The sequence below is a fragment of the Canis lupus genome, chromosome 8 (genome assembly GCF_048164855.1).
Source record: "Canis lupus baileyi chromosome 8, mCanLup2.hap1, whole genome shotgun sequence".
Taxonomy (NCBI): Eukaryota; Metazoa; Chordata; class Mammalia; order Carnivora; family Canidae; genus Canis; species Canis lupus.
In genome coordinates, this window is record NC_132845.1 from 55,786,679 (window position 1) to 55,807,319 (window position 20,641).

Sequence of the window (20,641 nt, forward strand, 5' to 3'; positions counted from 1 at the left end):
TCTGCATTCGTTGGAGATGGTATCAACATCTTATGTTGGCCCCATGTCCCCAATGCCTAACAGAATGCCTAATGCCTCACAGGCACCTGCTTATTAAGCTTATTGGCTGAGACAAAGTCAAAGAGGAAAAGTTTTTGCTTTTGGTGCAAGAATGAGATATAGCCTGCCTGAGAATGACACGGGAAGAGAATTCAGCCTCTGGATAAATGGAAGGAAAGGCCATATGCTAGAGTGCAAAGTAAGTTATGGCTGGCATTCCGGGGCCCCTAGTCACTCCCCTCGCAGTCCACCCAGCCCTTTTTCTGACTTATTAATTTAGTCCCAACCCCTTCCTAGTGATAGGATCTTAGACGAGTCAGATGTCATTACTCCCACTCCCAACAACAATGGCCAGCTGCTTCGGCATTGGAAAATAAACAGAAGATCTTTGAATTTAACTGGGTCTGGATATTTTTTTTCCAGTTAAATGGAAAGAAAGAAGAGCAAGGGAGTTGAGGGTGTTTCCAAGGGAGTGATTATAATGCAATATGAACTCTAGACTGAGGGTGAGTTCAATAAAGGCAAGAGGGCCTGGGGAGAAGATTCAATAAAGATCGGCTCAACAGACTGATTTGGTGGTGTAAGACTTGTCTCAGTGGAGCACTGGGGTTAATGAACTGGAAAAATAGGAAGGGACATAGGATCGTGGGGTATGTAAAACAGAGACTGAGAAAATAGTGTGATTTCTGGGATGATAAAGTCCAGGGAAGAGGTGATTGCGATGGGGTGGAAGCAAAAGTTATAGGAGGTGAGGGGGTGCCTTATCTCCTACTTTCTGGTATTCTGTTTCTATTGTATTATTGCACTTATGGAACACTTAGGAAAAAGATGTCAAATTATAGCTGGAGTCATGTATGTCTGTCGTCTTCCTGCTTTTAATGGGATCACATTTATCATTCACTATGAAATAATTCAGATAGGCTTTATCCTGTGAAGATAATTTCCTGATATTTCTAGTTAATTACAATGATCCTATGGTTTTCTCCTTTGACCTATACATAAAATGAATATTTAATAATAGATTTTCTATGATTGAACCATCTTTGCATTCCTGGTAGGAGTCATTGTCTATTAGCCTTCTGGCAGATCACTTGATTCAGTCTGCTAATACAATACTTTGGATTTTTCTGTCACAAGTGAGGTGGTTGGCACTGCATCCTTAAGACCTTATAACTCCCATTTTCCCGTTGCCTTCCCATGGCTACCTACAACACTGGCTTTCAAGTTGACTCCTAGCTAACTTCTTCCTATTGTCTAGGCTGATATCTTATTCCACCTCATCCTTTCTATGGCCAGTTGCGTCTACACTACTGACCTTCTGCTTCCCTTCTTCTTTAAGCTGGTGTTATTGCCTCCTTTACTCAGTGCTCTTCATTGTGGGCAGAGCCTACCTGTAATGCTGCGATATTTTCCCAGCCTTCTCTCTGGGCTGTCTGGGTGGGGGTTATGGGTGCTACGTGGATGACAGGTACACTTTGGTTTGGAGGGCAACTCTTTCACTTTTCACTTTTGCTTTCTGAATTGAGGTGAAATTCATATAACATAAAATGAACCATTAACCATTTTAAAGTGTACAATTCAATGGCATTTAGTATATTCATAGGGTTGAGCAACCATCAGCTGTATCCAGTTCCAAGAAATGTTATCCCCAGTAAAGGAAATCCCTTGTCCATTACGTAGTCCCTTCTCATTCACCCTATCCACCAGCTCCTGGCCACCACTACTCTGCTCTCTGTCTCTGTGGATTTATTGTCCTGAGTGTTTCATGTAAATGGAATCCTACAACAGATGACCTTCTGTGTCACAGTACACAGATGTTCATAGCAGAACTATTAGCAATAGCTAAAAGTAGGAACAGTCTCAATGTTCAGCTAATGAATGGATAAATAAAGTTTGATATATCCATACAAGAGGATTGTATTCAGTTGTAAATGAAGTGCTGACACATGCCACAATGTGGATGAACCTTGACAACATGCTGCTCAATGAAAAAAAAGCCGACCTTTCTTGTTGGCTTTGTGGAACAGAAGCTTAGAGAGCGTACAAGTTAATCCCGGGGGCACAGTGGGTAGCACGGTGTGAGTCAGAAATCAATTTTGAACCCATATAGAGCAGAGGCTACATCTCACTCATCTATCTTGCTTTGTATGCCTTTTCACTCTTGATGTTAATATGTTACAATTCCCATTAAATACTGTGGTGCCAAGGACTCTTCCACAGGTTCTCTAACTTTCACTGCTTGATGTTTCAACATTTCAGGGCTATTAATGCTAAAACTGCTTTTTCTGTTTCTAGTAAGAGATGCTAAAAACCTTGTACCTATGGACCCCAATGGCTTGTCAGACCCTTATGTGAAGCTGAAACTGATTCCTGACCCCAAGAGTGAGAGCAAGCAGAAGACCAAAACTATCAAGTGCTCCCTCAACCCTGAGTGGAACGAAACATTCAGATTGTAAGTTAAATACTGGCTGAGCAGGGTGGGTTGTGAAGGTTGGCTTGTGGATCACCTGAGATCACGCCCTCTCAGCTTCCATTTCGTTTCTCCTGTCCCTCCTTCCCTCTGTCCCTCCCTCCCTCTCTCCCTCCTCCCTTCCATTCCTCCCCCTCCATCTGCATTTTTGCATTGCAAGCCAAGTAAAAACTGGAACTTATTTTTTTAATAGAGTCGAGAATGTCTGTGGTGTGGGGAGTGGGTGGGATAGAAAGTAGTGTGATGTGTTGCTAGGTGAAGGCAAGTTGTGGGAGAAGCTCTGGTCTCAGTGAACAGTAGGACATAACCCATAGGATGTGACGATCCCCCCTCCGGGGTTCAGTTTGTGGATATGGATATGCTGGGGCTGCAGCCTGTTGAGAGTTCTCTGCCAACTTCCATGAGGATCTTCCCTGGCCAGTGCTCCAAGAACCTGGGGCAGCTTTTTGATGCATCTTGGCCCATAAGTGTTAGGGACATCAGCCAATATTTGTGGAGCATATCCTGGTTATAAAAAGCATTCTATTGAATGATCTCAGTTTATTGACCATTTCATCCCCATTTAACCAACGGTGCTTCAAGAGGTTAAAGAACATGGCCAGAGTCCCCTGGCAAATATGGGGTCAAGGGCAATTTGGCTTCTGACAGCCTGACTCCAGAGACTATGGCCCAGAAACATAATTCTTTGTGGGAGCCCCATCCCCTGTTTCCTCTCTCTGGGAGCACATCTCAGCTGCAGTCGAGGACATGCCTCAGAACAGGCAGTTTCCTCTGACCGGCCCCGACAAGACTACTTCCTCCATGCATGTCCTCAGCCTCATGGTGATTCACATGTGTGCAGACACTCATGCATTTATATCATTGGTATCCACATTTGCTATAGCAACTGTGGCAATATGGTTTCCTGAACATCCCGAGCCCTACTAACATGTAAGGTAGCAGAAGTAGCTAGAACTGTTTCTATCGGAGCTGGCTCAGGTTCTCCATCCTGCTAAGCCACAGGCTGTCGAACTGGAGAAGCTCTCCCTCCCTGGGGAACTTCCCAGGATGGAAACAGAATATGTTTCTTGCAACAGCTTGTAATCTTAAAAAATTCCTATCTTCGGGGCTTGTCCTCTTAAACATTTCATCTGCTTGAGAAATCACTGTAACCTAACCTCCACTGACTTCTTGTTTTTTGTGCTTTGCAGCCAACTGAAAGAATCGGACAAAGACAGAAGACTGTCTGTAGAGATTTGGGATTGGGATCTGACCAGCAGGAATGACTTCATGGGATCTTTGTCGTTTGGGATTTCTGAACTGCAGAAAGCTGGTGTTGATGGCTGGTAAGCAGGATTTTGCTTTGAAAGCTACCATACAGCTTGGTCCAGCAAACATGGGAAGAAAGATGTTTTTCTTTTTCTCCTAAAAGTGAAATACTAATGCAGAGTCACACAGAATGATGGCTGGTAGATTGGATCTGCCTCACAGATATGTTTTATATCTATGTTTGGTCCTTGTACTTAAAAAAAATCAGTGGTTCGTATTTTTAAAATCAGGACATTTTCCATAAAAATCTGGACTTTGGGGGGCGGGTACCTGGGTGGCTCAGTCGGTTAAGTGTCCAATTCTTCTTCTTCTTCTTTTTTTTTTTTTAAGATTTTATTTATTTATTTGAGAGAGAGAGTGCACATGAACAGGGAGAAGGGCAGAGGGAGAGGGAGAACCTGAGCCAAAGGCAGACGCTTAACTGACTGAGTCACCCAGGTGCCCCAAGTGTGTGACCCTTGATCTCAGCTCAAGTTTTGATCTCAGGGTCGAGTTCAAGCCCTGCATTGGGGCATGGAGCCTACTTAAAAAAAAAAAAACTAGACTTCTGGCTTGCAAAGCCAGAAGTATCTGGATGTACTGGACCTAGAAGGCAACGGCTGGGAACAGGTGAGTGGTTAGTTAATGCCTCCTTCAGACAGGACACGGATTTTCTGTCTGCCATAGTCTTCACTATTTACTATTGCTTTATATCCGTCCAGCTTTACACAGTTGCATGTCTTGACTGGCCCCATGGGCACTAAAATGGGTTTCACAATATACCCTAAAGATAGATGCAGTCCACGGTCAGATTCTGGCCCTGTATGAAGATGCTCCTTTGTTGGGACTGCCTACCAAGCCTGGCCACAGAGGTGCTGGGACCTTGCGGTCATGGTCAGCTGCAGTTCTCCTTTGTTCCACAGTCTTTGCTTTGTTCCCTTCCCATAGCAAAAAATCCTTGCTCAGTATTCCCAGTGAAGAGGCTGGATGAGCCCCCTTGGCACAATGGTTTGTTTCACTGTCATTTAAGTAAAAGAGTCTGAATACGTAGTCCAATCTGGTACCAGAGCTTTGGGCAAAGCAGAGATTAGTGGCTGCTCTTATCTCTTTAAGAGAAATTGTCTCCTTTCTGAATGGTTTCATTCAGGGCTTTTTCAGTTACAAGTGAAAGAAAATAAAAGTCAAACCGCTTTAGCAAGAAAGAGAATGTATCAACAGACCACATATCCTTTCCATTGTTCACCGTACAACTTCCTTGTCTCTCCTCCATATTTATCCTAGACTTTTTTGTTGTTGTTTTTTAAAGACTCATTTATTTATTTGAGAGAGAGAGAGAGAGAGTGCATGAGCACAGGGAGGGGCAGAGGGAGAGGGCTCCATCTCACCACTCTGAGATCATGACCTGTGATGAGATCAAGAGTGGGATGTTTAACTGACTGAGCCACCCAGGCACCCCTATATGTATCACAGACTTTTATTCAAATAGATACTGAGTCTCTTTCTATTCCATTCCAGCCATTAGAGATCCATCAGATATAAGATAGACCTGACCTCATGGAGCGTAACTTCTGGAAGGGGAAGAAATGACATCAATAACTGATCAATAACAGATGTGAAGGAGATTGGAAGCCAAGTGCATATAAAAATAGTAGTAGTGGGGGGCACCTGGTGGCTCAGTAGTTGAGCGGCTGCGTTTGGCTTGGGTCGTGACCTTGGGGTCCTGGGATCAGTGCTGCATTGGGCTCCCTGTGGGGAGCTTGCTTCTCCCTCAGCCTATGTCTCTGCCTCTCTCTATGTGTCTCTCATGAATAAATAAATAAAATCTAAAAAAAAAAAATTTTGTAGTAGTTGGGCACCTGGCAGTCTGTTAAGCATCTGCCTTTGGGACAGGTCATGATCCCAGGGTCCTGGGATCAAGCCCCATGTCAGGCTCCCTGTTCAGTGGGGATCCTGCTTCTTCCTCTCTCTCTTCCACTCCCCCTGGGTGTGCTCTCTCTCTCTCTCTGTCAAATGAATAAATAAAAATCTTTAAAAAAATAGCAGTAGTAATAAGATGTGTTGAAGCACAGATCACAAATGGTTAACAACAGAATTCTCAAAAAATAGGTAATGAGCATTTGTCACAGTTTTCCTTAGCTCAGCTCATGAATGGGGAAACCAGGTACATGACTGGCTGATTCTGAAGGTTTGACAAGCTGATGTTGGTATGTCAAGAGACATAGGAATGTGAAGTCACTTTGCTAAGTTAGAGGTAAAATTGACTGCTAAACAGGGCAATGAAATCACAGCCTTGGAAGCAGTCTACCAGACTGGAACAACTTTTTTTTTTTTTTTTTTTTTTAAGATTTTTATTTTTAAGTGATCTCTACAGCCAACCTGATGTTTGAACTCACAACCCAGAGATCAAGAGTTGCATGCTTGATGAAGCCAGCCAGGAGTCCCCGACTAGAAGACTATCTAAAAGTTAGCTTTTGTCTTTGCAGAGCTGGGAAGCTGTCTGGGCCTTCCTGGATTGTGGATTATAAGTAACAGTACTAAGTTATAGTAATTTTAACAAGTAGTAGTGGGGAAGGAAATAACTAATTAGAAGATGTTATCGCTTGATGGTAAGAGGTCACACTGCCATCTTCTTGGCATTTTCCCAAGTGTCACATAGGCGCAAAGCTTCTCAACAAAATACTAGCAAACCAAATCCAACAATACATTAAAAAAAACCATTCACCACAATCGAGTGGGCTTTATCCTGGAGAAGCAAGGGTGGTTCAGTATTCTCAAATTAATCAGCAGGATGCATCACATTGACAAGAGAGAAGATAAAAACCATATGATCACCTCAATAGATTAAAAAAAAAAGCATTTGACAAAGTATGACATCCATTCATGATAAAAACTTGGGTAATTTTTCTTGACATATGGATGATCTGACTTTGCATGCTGCCATTAGCACTACCAGCAGATTGCGTGTTCCTTCCTCCTTAAGTCAGGCGTAAAGAGGTTAAAGACAAGGAATATATGATCCCCAGGGGGTCTTAGTGAGACAGGAGAGAGAACATAATAATAATAATTACAGCAACAATAGCTACCACTTATTGACTCTTAACTGGATGCCAGGCTCTGGGCTGATCACTTTCCAGGTGTCCTAGAGTCACACATTGATACCCAGTAACAGCCTCTTTATTTTCTATAATGCATCCAGACTTTCTTATACAGTTTTGTGACCTCCTGGTGGTGAGAAGGGGACCCTCCAGCCTGTGGTATGCCTTCTGGGCTTCACTGCTATAGAGCAGCGGATCCTCCTGCCTGGTCCTTGAACCCGTGCCTGCTGAGGTGGGATGCCCCTCCACAGCTTTGGAGCATCATTTCTGGCTTCCTGCTAGAGTCCCAGGGCCTGGCCTGTTGCCTCTTTGACCTACCCCAGGCCACTTGTGTGAGCCGTCATTTCTGTTTCCTGTGTGGGAGCAAGGAGGGCTGTCTGAGTTCTCCTTGTATCCCTCCCTGGTCTGCTGCTGTGATGTGTGGCCCTCCATGTAGGTCTCTGTGCAGGACAGAGAAGGCTGGGTGGGCAAAGCCCCTCTGCTTTTACCCTATCTTTGCTCACTTCTCGTGGTTCTTCAGGCCCAGATGGACGGGGCTCTCTCCCACAAGTGCCACTCCTTTCTGGGCTGGTGCCTGCCCTATCTACTCCCTGGAAGCAGACAGCAGAGTGCAGGGAGGGCTAAGGACTAGGCCCGTAATATCCCCACAAGCACACTTCATCATCTTTCAGTTCTCCTGCTAGTTCTATATGGAGCGTTGTTCCTAGGATCAGAGTAGCAGAGCACTGGGCAGCCCGGGGGCTCAGCGCCGCCTTCAGTCCAGGGTGTGATCCCAGAGACCGGGTCTCCGGGATCAAGTCCCACATCGGGCTCCCTGCGTGGAGCCTGCTTCTCCCTCTGCCTGTGTCTTTGCCTTTCTCAATCTCTCTCTCTCTCTCTCTCTCAATAAATAAATAAATCTTAAAAAAAAAAAAAAGGAGTAGCCGAGCACTGTGTAAAAGGACACACAGCCTGTAAGTGATGGTGCTTGAGTCTGAGTCCAGGTCTTTAGGATGCTAGGGCCTAAGCACATGCATATCCCTTTTTGCCTCCTGGTACAGGAGTTGGCAGTGGCTTAGAGGGTAGACGGGTGGGTTTTGACCTTGGCTCTCCTATGTGGATAGAAGCTTTGTGACTTCAGGTGAATCACTTTACCTCTCTGTACTACAGCCTTCTCAGTGGTTACAACTCCATTATGGCTAATTACAGTATCCGCCACCCGCCTCCTAGGAGAGTTGTGAAATTGATGAAATTATAGGAGGGAACTTTTGCTAAATAAAAGCCCTCTTTGGATTTTTCAGATAAAACCCCTCTTCAGATTCAGAGCCAAGATATCTATGATGCTGTCTTGATTGTAAATGCATCAAATTCTAGAAATTTGGATTCTTGTCCCTGTGGGCTCTTGGGTGAGTTACATCCCATCTCTGAGACTCAGTTTCCCCATCTGGCAGGGGATGAGCTCTCCTAGCTCTTGTGTTGCGTTAAAATTGGCAGAAAGGCAGAAGGCAGAAAGGCAGAAGGCAGCTGTGAGAGCTCCCAGATGTGGCACGCCAGCCTCAGGCCCCTCATCTGCCACTTTGCCACCAGCCCTGCGTCTGTCATCAGACCCACTCCTTTGTTTCTAATTTTATTTGTTTCTGCTGTCTCCTTTCCTTCCCCTTGTTTTCCAGGGGTTCATCTGTTTTGCTGTGCTTTATTTTTCTGCAAAGAATGAGCTCTGGGATTTACGTATAACAATTCCGTTTCAGTTTTCTTCTTTATTGTGCATTTGTGGGGTGGTTGCCTGTGAATTTCAGTTTAACATTTTGCTAATTTATTTTTCCTCTCTTAACGGACTCTGCTCTTCAAGAATAAAGAACAAGCATCGGAGGGAATAAAGATTTCCTTCGAGCTGTGATATGTTGCATTCCTTGCTCAGGCTCTGCAATTGTGTTTTTAATTTCCTTTGAAGTGTGGCTTTATTTGGGCATTTTGGAAACCATTGATGTTAGCTTTTTGTTTCATTTTTCATTATTAATGTCAAATGACAGTGTTAGTACTTTATAGTCAGAGAATATGGCCTGTACTCTTTTCGTTTCTCTTTTCTTTCCTTCTCTTTCTTCTTTTCTTTCCTTCTCTTTCTTTCTTTCTTTCTTTCTTTCTTTCTTTCTTTCTTTCTTTCTTTCTTTTTTCTTTCTTTCTTTCTTTCTTTCTCTTTCTTTCTTTCTTTCTTTTTTTTCAGTTTAGTTTAGTTCAGTGTTACTAAGTGTTCTGTGGACACTTCAATAAAAAGATTACATTTACTACTTGTAGGGTATGCATTTCAATATTTCTTAATTCCATTTTAATATAATATCCAGATCTCTTATGCCTTCCTATTTTTTTAATTTGTTTCATTTGACCAAAATGTATGGTGCTTGCTAAGGGTCTCCTAGTAACATTTTTTTGAACATTTTCTTTCATCTCTGATGGTTTTTGCCATGTTTGTATGTGGCATCATTATTCACTACGTAGCTCTTCAAGACGTATTTTCCAAAATGACTTATATCAACACAGACTTATGTCTGTCACAGTTAATACTCTTTGCCTGTGATTTTTGCCTTGTTGTTGGCATTTCTTCAGTGAATATACATAGCAGGTAGCTGTGTGCTGAATCTTTGGGTTTGTAGAGATTTCTTTTTATATGGAGAACAATACACAAAATCTTTTAAAATGAACAAAAACAAGTAGTAAAAAATAGAACATTTGAGGCTGATAAATGTTATAGAGAGGGGTGCCTGGAGGGGCTCAGTCAGTTAAGCATCTGACTCTTGATCTCAGCTCAAGTCTTGATCTTAGTTTCATGAGTTCAAGCCCTGCATTGGCTCCACACTGGGCATGGAGCTTACTTTAAAAAAATTAAAAATAAATGTTATAGAGAAAATTGAACAAAAAACAAGGGTAGGGAATGCTGGGGGTGTTTGTGGTGGTGATACTCTGATTTATTTAAAACAATTCCCAGGAAAAGACTCACTGAAAAGGTGACACATGGCAAAGACCTGAAGGGAGGTGAGGGAGTACATATGTGGAAGTCTAGGGAGAGATTGTCCCAGATGGTGAGAACAGCAAGTGCAAAGGCCCTGAGGCAAGAGTGTCCCTGCAGGTTTGAGGGTTAAGGAATTGACCTGTATGGCTGGAGCTGGATCTGCAAAGGAAGTAGCAGTGGGAAACAAGGACTGGCAGGATGAGGGGGGCGTGGCAGATCCCATGCAAGCCTTTTAGGAACATTGTCTTCTGCCCAGAGTAAGTTGAGAAGCCAAGGAATGATGACATCTGATTGACCTTTCAACTTGTCTCCTTTGGTTGCAGAGAGGTAAATACTTCTTTCCTCGTGGATCCTGCCCATTTTCTCATGTTTAACCTGAGTTCTTTGGTTTGGTATAACAACCAGTGTGTTGTTGAGTTGAAAAAAACCCAAAAGCCAACCTGAATCCAGAAGGATTCAGAAGTCTTTCTTTTTTTCCATAGGGAAATATTATAATATTTATGGCCATAATTGCCACATTTCGCATGATTTTTCTGATTCTGAGGGGTTTCTTATTTTCCCATTTCATTCTTCTTATAAACAGATAACTATTATATCATTGTTACTTTAAAATTATGTTTCTTTAAGCTTTCTTTTGTTATTACTAGTAATGTCATTTTGGTCTTATTACAAGCTCCATCTCTCCCCCTAGAAAACTAAGGCTTTGGATTCAGACTTCCTGGATTGGAATCTCTGCTTCTCCATTTCCTAGCTGTGTACCCCTGGGCAAGTTACTTTGCCTCTGACTCCTTTTTCCATTTGGAGATAATAGTGGTATTTATGTCATAGAATTGTTGTGATACTAAAATAGTGTAAGTCAGTAGTAATCAGTAAGTGTTAGTGATTATCATTAATTGAATAATTATTAGAAAAACATAAATAAGAAAACAAAATATTATCCAGAATCCCACTGTCCAGGGATATCACTATTGATACTACTTAAGAGGTTTTCTTCTGTGTGTATGTATTGTGTATGTGTATATGTGTGTGTGCACTCAAGTGTGTATATGAAACAAAAAATGAAATTTTACTGTGCATACTGTGTAGCAGCCTGCATTTTTCATCTAACAATGCATATGAACACTTTTCCTTATAATTCAGTAATCTTGGGCAACATCATTTTCATGTAGCCCTATAGATCTGCCTCAACTTACAGAATCATATTCTTATTATAAGATGTGTAGTGCCTAATACCTATATAAATAATCCTACAGTAAATATACTTGCAGCAAAAACCTTTGTGCATAGCTTTAATTATTTCCTAAGAAATTCCTAATCTTGGAATCGATGGCTTTGAGAACATATGTATTATTACAGTGTTTGCCAAACTGTTCTGCAATCTTTTTCAATTTACATTCTCACCAGAGCTGTGTGATACTTTTCATTTCACCCACACTTGTCAACATCTGGTATTGTAAATTTCAAAGATAGAATGCTAAGATTATACATGTTTTGTTACTAATTATACATATTTACATAATTTCAGCATCATATATATATTGTTGAATATTTTCATTAGTATATTGCCATTTGTTTGTATTTATAAATGACTATGTCCTGATTTTTTTTTTGCCTGCCATTTTCTTATTGAATTATAAGAACTTTTTATATAAGACAGATCATAATGACTTTCCTGATGTATATGTTGTGATATTCCCTCCTTTCGTGTTGTATGTTAATTTTGGTAATATGCATTTTTCTTAATGGCATATAAAGCATCAGGTCAACTCTAATCGATATAATAAATATCAGATTCAACTGCCAGAAAAATTTCTCAGGTTTGTCTTCTAATTCCCTAATTGTTATCTGAATTATGCAACCTAGTGTTTGTTGTCTCCAGTGGATTTTTAAATTTAGTAATTACATGTTTCTTCTGAAAGTGGCCTTTTCTAATCTCAGATTCTTCCCTTTTCAAAGATGCATTAGCTTCTTGAATCTCATTGAAACTATGAACTAGGTATTTTTCAGAATTTTCTGTCTTTTGGCAGTAGTTCTATTTCATGGGAGGTACTTATCTGATTTCTCATTGTTTCTCTTTATTTGACTGAGTTTTTCATACATACTGTTATTTTTCTGCATCTGCCCATCCTTATAGATGAACGAGCACAGAAATGATGAGTGTCTCAGTTTTAATTTTTCAAAATCAGATGAAGGGGAAAAGGAGTCTTTTGTAGTTTTTGAAAATTTTCTTTGTCAGAATAGGGATCCTGTTCCCTGTAGCTATTTTGGAGAGATCCACAGCTGGAAACAGCTGCCCAACAGGCAGCCCTTCTGCCCTATTGGAGGGATTTTCCCCGTATTGGTTTTGTGCAACTCAAAGTTGGAAGGAGTCCTTGCGTTTCTTTTCTAACGGACACAAGACCTAATTCAGAGGCAGTAGTGACATATACTGGTTCCAGCACACATAGTGAGGGCACCATGACATGCCCCATCCTTCCTGAATATGGATCAGAATTGGTGATTATCATCTAGTCCCTGGGGGTCTGGCCCAGAGTTGTTCATGGGGTTCTGTTGGGGGTCCCATTGACTGGTCAGGCTGGTCAGTTCCCCTTAATCTGTTGTTTCCAAAGTGGCTTAGACCATACATGGTTTAGATAGCACCTGGCTGGGGCATTAATAATCCTGAAGTGCACTCAGGCCAAGCTATCCTTTGGCTAGTGCTCCCTCAAATCTTCAGTTTACCACAAAGAGAAAGTCTTAGCAGCTGTTGCTGTACCCTTAACATTCTTCTACTTCTGCTGCTGGCTGATCTTTTATTTTCACAAGGAGGGGCAGGCAGTAGTCTCAGAGCCTTCAGTGAGCAATGCTATCTCCTTGGTCTTGGGTAACTCTGATTTGCGTCCGTTTATGTTTTTACAGTTACTTTTTACTTGTAACCTGTTGGCTTCCTTTTTAAAGTGAATATACCATTTAAAAAAAGAGACTTGATATAATGAAAAACATGAAGTGGATCATAATGTCCAGATTTAGCAAAATCCACAAAGGCAGATAACACTGGCCAACCACAGCTCCATGGTTTCTTACTATTACTTTAATTTGTGGGAGTTCCTAGAAGTCCCTGCTGTGTGGATAGCACCCTTCTTGATTGCCAATGAAAATACAGATGTTCTTTTATTTTTGTATTTCTTTGGGAAATTGGGAAGAGGACAATTGAATATTAAATGTGGAGGCGGAGAGGCGCAAATAATCCCTGTTTTGAATCACCTCTCCTATTTTTAGAAGCTGCTGAGGAAGTTTTGTGAATGGAGGGAAAAAATCATTCTGAGAACTGTGGATTTGGGTTAGAAAGTCTTTCTTTGGGAGTGAGGAGCTCCGGGATGTTTTTTCCTTCTAGCGACTCGGATGTCTTTGGAATGCCTTTTTCGTTTCTCACTCTTGTGTTATCCTTTGAGTAGACGGAAACATCTTTGTGGTTGAAAACATACTGAAGCCATATTGTTTATGAGGATAATGTCAATATGCATAATGATGTTGATGATTTCTTTTATCACTTACTAAATGCCAGGCACTGTGCTTATCATTTTACATGAGTCACCATATCACCATATCTCAGCTTCACAGTAATCCTATGAAAAAGACTTTTTTTTTTTAAAGTAATCTCTATGCCTAATGTGGGGCTCAAACTCATGACCCTGAGATTAAGAGTTGCATGCTCGGGTGCCTGGGTGGCTTAGTTGGTTAAGTGTCTGCCTTTGGCTCAGGTCATGATCTCAGGGTCCTGGGATCGAGCCCCACGTTGGGCTCCCTGCTCAGTGGGGAGCCTGCTTCTCCCTCTGCCCCACCTCCCTGCTCATGCTTTCTCTTTCTTTCTCAAATACATAAATAAAATCTTTTTTTAAAAAAAAGAGTTACATGCCCTACTGACTGAGCCAGCCAGGTGCCCCTGAAAAAACCCTCTTGTTATAATTTATAGATGAGAAAAATTGAGGCCCAGAGAGCCTAGCTAGCTTATCTACTGATCTAAGGAGGCAAGGGCAGAGGTGAGATTTGGACCCAGGCAGAGTTGGACTCCAGGGCGGTGTACTTACCCATTTAGGGATGCCATTTCTCAGGGGGTTAATACAGGAGACTTTGGGAAGGTGTGTGCAGAGAAAACAACATCATGGAGACAAGTCTATAGTTATCGAAATGCTGGTGAGTGCCAGGATGCTGGGAGAATGTGATAAGAATCCATCGACCATGGGAGATCTTCATAGCATTCTTTCAAAATAAGAAAGCACTTAGTGGACAAAAAGGAGGTAAACACATACAGTATTGAATGATAGAACTAAGAAAAGCTGTGTGTATGGAGAGAGAGATGGAGCCAGGGCCAGCACATTACATCCTATAAATGCATCCAGAACATTCATTTTTTTTTCCTGAAAACTGTGAAATAGTTACAAAATTATGTAGTATACCTGGTTACAAACATACAAGTGCACACCTCCCCCAAAAGAAAAAAAAAAAAACCCTCAACACATTTCTTTAAGATACAGATGTCTATAGTCTTCCTCTCCTTAGCCTAACCAGCAAAATAATATCAAGTATAGTCATAGAATTTATCTCATCTCCCTGTCTCCCTTTAGGTTTAAGTTGCTGAGCCAGGAGGAAGGCGAGTACTTCAATGTACCTGTGCCGCCGGAAGGAAGTGAGGGCAATGAGGAACTACGGCAGAAATTCGAGGTGAGAAGTCTTTCTTTCTATGTCAGTGGGAACTGGTTGAGTCTACTTCTGTGCCATTTTTCCCACTTATGGTGGGGTTTCTATCAAGGCCTTTCATGACCGCATGCCTTTGCAATGTTATTCTGTCTCCCAGAAAACTCCTTGGTATCCTACAAAACCCAAACCAAATGTACCCTGTTTTGTGAAGTCATTCCTGCCTCCTTGTCCTCACTTTTCCCTGAAAGTTCTCCTTCACTTCTTAGGTCTTTTTGATGGTAGCTTGGGCTGGGATGGTAGTAACGGTGAAAGAAAGAAGTGGATAGGGGAGTTCTCCATTATGGAGGCTGAGTCACTGAGGCCAAGGATAGAATCTGGATTTGGATCTATTGGTGGGTTAGTGCTGTACTGTGAACAAATGGAATCGATGATGCTACTGACTTCATAAAATACCGATGGGTATATCTTCTGAAGATGAAGAACCCTTGGCCCTAACCTTGGGCTACTATCTAGCTCTGCTTCTACCTCAGCTAAGCCCTTTCCCTTCTGTGGGACTACTAGATCCCATTTTCAGCTGTGTGAGAGTAGCTGGTGTGTAGGGCACATCCTGGTTTTACAAAGAAAATGTTTTAGGGAAGATGAGTTTGAGTTCTTTCATTACATGTGTATTGAGTGATTTTAAAGTCGTTACATAAGGGAAAACACATTATTTTGTTTGTACGAACTCAATATACTGAGTCTGATGGGAAATCATCAATTCTAGATAAATAGTGACGGCCTGCTAACTCCGAAAAAATTGCATAAAATAGCTAAAATGAAATAGATTATTGTCATAGTTATTCATCAAATAATCACACAGGCACATAAAAAAAATCGTGACCAGGTAAAGTTCTGTGAAAGAGAGGTCTGTGCTACTCTGGGAATTATGAAGGGGAGGGACAGAGAGGACAGGGAGGGTGTGATTGAGGCAACAATGGTGCAAGTTAACTGAGTAGAGAGGGGGAAAAGGAAATTCCATTCAGGGAGGACAGCTTGTGTAAAGGCCCTGAGTTATATAGCAACCATGTGAAACTTAAGGCCAGTGTGGGTAGAGGAGAGGGAGCAAATAAGGCTGAGGAAGTAGCTAGCTGGTCATCACAGTAGAAGGGCTGTGCCGGCGATGGCAAGGGCTTTAGCATTTATCCCAAGATCTGTGTTCATCTCCCCCTCAACTTGACAGAAATAGCACTTGAGCATTGACCCTTGTTGGACCCTGCACAAAAGTTAGACTGTGGTGATGGGTCTGACCCAGGGGATATCCCTTCCTGGAAATAAGTGGGATAAACACACTGGCCTTGGGCTTATCAGTCATTCTCCAGTGAACTTGATAAGTGAAGGTTATTCCTGCAGAGCTGGCTCAAGTCCAGAGGAGCTGGTAAATGGACATCCCACGCAGTAGAGCCAAGAACTGGACACTGTTGGTTAGTCCTTCCAGAGAATACCTTCCATCTCTTTGCTTCAACTTTAAAAAAATTTAAAAAAAAGATTTTATTTATTTGTTTGAGAGAGAGAAAGAGAGAGATAGCAGAGGAAGGGGCAGAGGGAGAAGCAGAGTCCTCCCTGAGCAGTGAGCCAGATGTAGGGCTGATCCCAGGACTCCAAGATCATGACCTGAGTGGAAGGCAGACACTTAACTGACTGAATCTCCCAGGCGCCCCCTTCCCTCAAGGTTTTGATGAAACTGTGCCCACTTGCTGCTGTGTTAAAAATATGCTGTTGTGGGTAAAAAAACAACAAAAAAAACAAGGCCACTCTTTTCTCATATAAAATGGAGTCTTGGGGCACCTGGGTGGCTCAGTGGTTGAGCGGCTGCCTTGGGCTCAGGGCGTGATCCTGGGGTCCAGGGATCAAGCCCTGCCAAAGGATCCCCACAGGGAGCCTGCTTTTCCCTCTGCCCATGTCTCTGCCTCTCTGTGTGTCTCTCATGAATAAATAAATAAAATCTTAAAAAATTAAAAATAAAAATAAAATGGGGTCTCAGTTGGCAAAATGCTTTCTTCCATCCTAGGGCAGCTAGGATGACATTTCAGGATGCCACGGAAAACAGTTCCTGCGTGAACATAGCGTTTTGTCTGGGCCAGTTACTGGCTTCCTTTACTTCAGTAAAGGACTGTTTTATCTGCATGCAACAAAATGCATCCGTTTATTTCTAGCAAGAGCCTGCAAACGCTTGTTTATCCCTGAATTATAATTGCTCCGTACCATAGTTGCTGATTAAAAAAATGTTTCCAACAGACCGAAAATTGTTCTCAGACACACAGAGAAATTTCAGTTGACCTTGAACGTGAGAAATGTAATCCCTGTGCAATAACCAATTAGCACCCAGAATGACTCAGAAATTACTTTCAAGCCTCTTATGTGGAGAAATTCTGAGTGACAGTAAAATCGAGCTGCTGGCATTGGGGTAATAGAATTTCATGGCAGGGTGAGCTTGGTGTGGGTACTGTCCGTGGTGTGTTTCAGAATGTCAGAGTTGGCTCGGTCTGGGGGGCTTTTGTCTGACCACGGGCTTGTCTATAGGTCAACGAAGGGAAAACTGCATCTTGGATGGTTTGGATTGGGCTTTTGGACAGTCTTCGAATTTTCTTACATAATAAAATGCTTCCTCTGTGCCATTTATGATTTTAAGTGCTCTGGAAACATCAACGTATTTAACCCTTGCAACGCCCCTGAATAGCAGATACTATTAGCATCCCCATTTTTCTTTTATGGATGAGGAAACTGAATCTCAGAGAAGTTAAGCAACATTCCATAGCTAGCTGCTCATTATCCTAGTTTGAGTTCCCCCAGCCACATACCATAAGGATTCAAGTGCAAGGAGTTTCTTTGGGAGGTGGTCCCAGGAAGCATCATTGATGAAGGGGCAGAGAGGCCTGGGAAGGTGTGTATGATGAAGCACGTTAGCACCGTGGGCAGCTGGGGTTTAACCTCGCCAGAGAACTCTGGGAGTAGAATGTGTGCCTCGGGGTAGGGGTGGGGGTCCCAATTGGGGCACATGAAATTGCAGTATTATCCACCAGCTTAACTTCTGTTGCCAGCTGGTGGCTGCTTTTAGGAGACTTAACTAGTCAGCGCTTGCAGCTTAACTAGCCTCTGCTTGCTCCTGCAGCTGGAGAATGAGCCCCGCAGGTAGAGCTGCAGGTGTGAGTGGTAAGGAGCCCCAGCTGTAGAGAGGAGCATGCCAGGGGGGGTCTTGGCGAGACACCTGAGCCTCCTCTGTGCAATGAAGCCTATTCCATTTGTATGGTCCCAGGGCCAGGCTGCTCAGATTTGAATCCAGCTCTGCCAGTTTCTTGCTGGGTGACTGCAGGCAAGTTTCTTTATCTCTCTGAGCCTTGGGTTACCCGTCTCTAAAATGGGGGAATCACAACACTTCTTAGCTTCTAAGGATTGAATGAGAGAATGCATTTGGAACAGTGTCTGGCATGTCATAGCATTCAACTGTCAGGCCATTATTGTCATTATCAGCTTTCCCCTTGTAATAAATAAAGCTTGGGACATATTCCTTCTGGTCTTTGGGAGGGCCAGTTCAGGATCAGGAGGGATCTATGGGACTCAAAGCCTACTGAGGCCTCGCCTCTGCTGCTTGGTACTGGGGTGCCTGTAGGAGCTCCTCATAGGGCTGGGGGTTGCAGAGGAGTCTCTAGTTCAAACCAGGGCAGGTACTAATCACTCAAAATGCAGCCCTGGAGACTGGCTCCCGAGGTGCCTCTGCTGCCCTCCGGTGCAGTCTGGAAAAAGGCTGGAAAAGGGCAGTCTGGAAAAGGGCTCCTGGCTCAGAAGTGCAGTCTATTAGCTTTCTCTTTGAGCCCCGAGTTCTAGGGCTCTAAATTACAAGACATAAAAAGGCAACCATTAGTGTATTCCTGTTTCTGAAGACATATCCAGCCCAGCAAGATAGAGGATAATTTTCATTTAGGCCTCAATTTTAGAATGTTTGCTTTTTGATGGAATATTTGCTAGGCCTGAGGCTCTGGGGATCAGGGAACTTTCAGAGGGACACAGGACAGGCTTCTTGTCCTCCAAAGGTTCAGTGTGTAGGGGTCACAAACCAGACAGATAACAAGGAGGGGGGAAAGCTTGGTGTCAGACAGTAGGGCATGGTGGGGACTGTGGTAAACTTGGGGAGTCCAAGATCAAAGCCCCAGCCTGGTCATGTCCTGGTGGGAGTCCCCTTCCTGGTTCCTAGACAGCTCTCTTCTCACTGTGTCTTCCCTTGGAGGAGGAGCTGAGGGAGCCCTCTGGGACCTCTTTTATGAGAGCATTAATCCTACCCATAGGGGCTCCACCCTTATGACCTAATAGCCTCCCAAAGGCCCCATCTCCTTACACCATCACCGTTGTGGGGTAGGGTTTTAATATGTGAATTTTGGAGGAGAGGACACAAACTATAGCTTTGATAAGGGGCACAGACATTACAGTTCTATAGCCCGTACCTATGAGAAAAGGCACAGAAGCCAATTGAGATGGAGAGTGGGAAAGAGGGTTTTTGGTCCCAAATTCAGGGGAAGGAAGGTTGCTCTCAGGACTCAGGGCTAAAGCCAGTGGCCACTTGCAGCTCTTCAAAGGGCAGAAAACAAAATGTCCATGAAGCAAGGTCAGATGGAGAAACTGGGAAGTTGGATTCCCTTACTCATGCTTCTCCAGCAGAGTGTCCTGGAACCTGAGGTGTCCCCCTGAGGCCCAGAACGGGGACTGGGAGCCAGGGGATGGTCAGGATTTGGATCCTCACAGGTGTGGATGCAGTGTGTGGATCAAATGGGTCCTGAGTCAGGATTCAAAGAAGGTGGGAGATGTGGTGCTGAAGCAGGGAAGACAGCAGGATGGGGGGGAAGGAGAGAATGTGCTTGAGCCAGGATATCTTGAACAGAACCCTGGGGCCGGAGGTGAGGATTTGGGGTGATGGAAAGATATGACCCAAAAAAGGCAGTGCAACTTCTGTCTTGGGTACTTTGCTTCTTTACAGTTTACCTGATGAGCTCCTGTTTTAACCACTCACTCTCTGCCTGTAACCGACAAATGTCTGTCTCCTGATTAGATACCATTTCTCAATCTCAAACCCACATATGCCATTGCTTCCTGGGCATGAATCCTTGGCTCTCCCAGAGACACTTGAATCTCAACATATCTTACTACAAAATCACTTGACCATGTGTGTTCACGGCGGCTTTGTTAATAGCCCCAAAGAGGAAAGGATACGAATGCCCATCAAGAAGAGACTGGATGAATGTAAATAAACAATGAACGCTGCTCACCAATACAAAGGGGCAAACTAGTGATTCATGCAACAGCACGGGTGAATTTCAAGAACATGACAATGAGTGAAAGCAGCCAGATGCAAAGACTACTTATTCTGTAAAGGGAAGCATGTCAGGCTTTTTCACAGAGCTTCACCAAATGTGTGGGTTTCCCACACCAAGAAATTCTATAGTCCTCTGTGGACACCAATGGGGTGTCCGACAATTTAATTCACAGACGATACCTGGAGTTAGAGCAGACCCCACGGATTAAGGCCTTGATCCCACAAGGCTGCCCTCCCTTTAGACTCCAGTCACAAATGGTGGGTCTCCAGGTCACCCACACTTCTGTCTGACTTGCTACCAATCAGGAGTACCCATTACCTCCTTCTCAGATTTGATAATTTGCTATAATGGCTCACAGAACTCAGGGACACACTATATGAACTGGTTTATTGTATAAAAGGGTTAGGATAAAGGATTCAGATGAAAAGCTAGACGAGGAGATACATAGGGAAAGTTCTAAAAGGGGCACAGGAGCTTCCATCACCCATGGGGTTGGGATTCACCATTCTGGAAGGTTTTCAGACTCCATAGTTGAGGGATTTTTATGGAAGCTTCATCATAGAGGCATGATTGATTATTAACTCAATCTCCAGCCCTGCGATGGGGCTGAAAGCTATAAGCCTCTCATCATGATTTGGTCTGTGCAGTGACAATCCCCCATCCAGGAGCCCACCAAGAGTGTCCTCATTAGAATAAAAGATGCTCCTATCAGGAAATTTCAAGAGTTTTAGGAGCTTTGCATCAGGAA

General features: G+C 43.1%; 1 protein-coding gene across 2 annotated transcripts in view; it reads left to right on the forward strand.

The window, feature by feature from the left end:
• The window catches only part of PRKCB (protein kinase C beta), a 324,641-nt gene that overhangs the window by 211,785 nt on the left and 92,215 nt on the right, over nucleotides 1-20,641 (forward strand). For both annotated transcript variants that reach the window (XM_072836199.1, XM_072836200.1), the window contains exons 6-8: nucleotides 2,335-2,491; nucleotides 3,700-3,834; nucleotides 14,479-14,575. In XM_072836199.1, coding sequence (XP_072692300.1) covers nucleotides 2,335-2,491; nucleotides 3,700-3,834; nucleotides 14,479-14,575 — 389 coding nt within the window. The remainder of the gene's footprint in view (nucleotides 1-2,334; nucleotides 2,492-3,699; nucleotides 3,835-14,478; nucleotides 14,576-20,641) is intronic.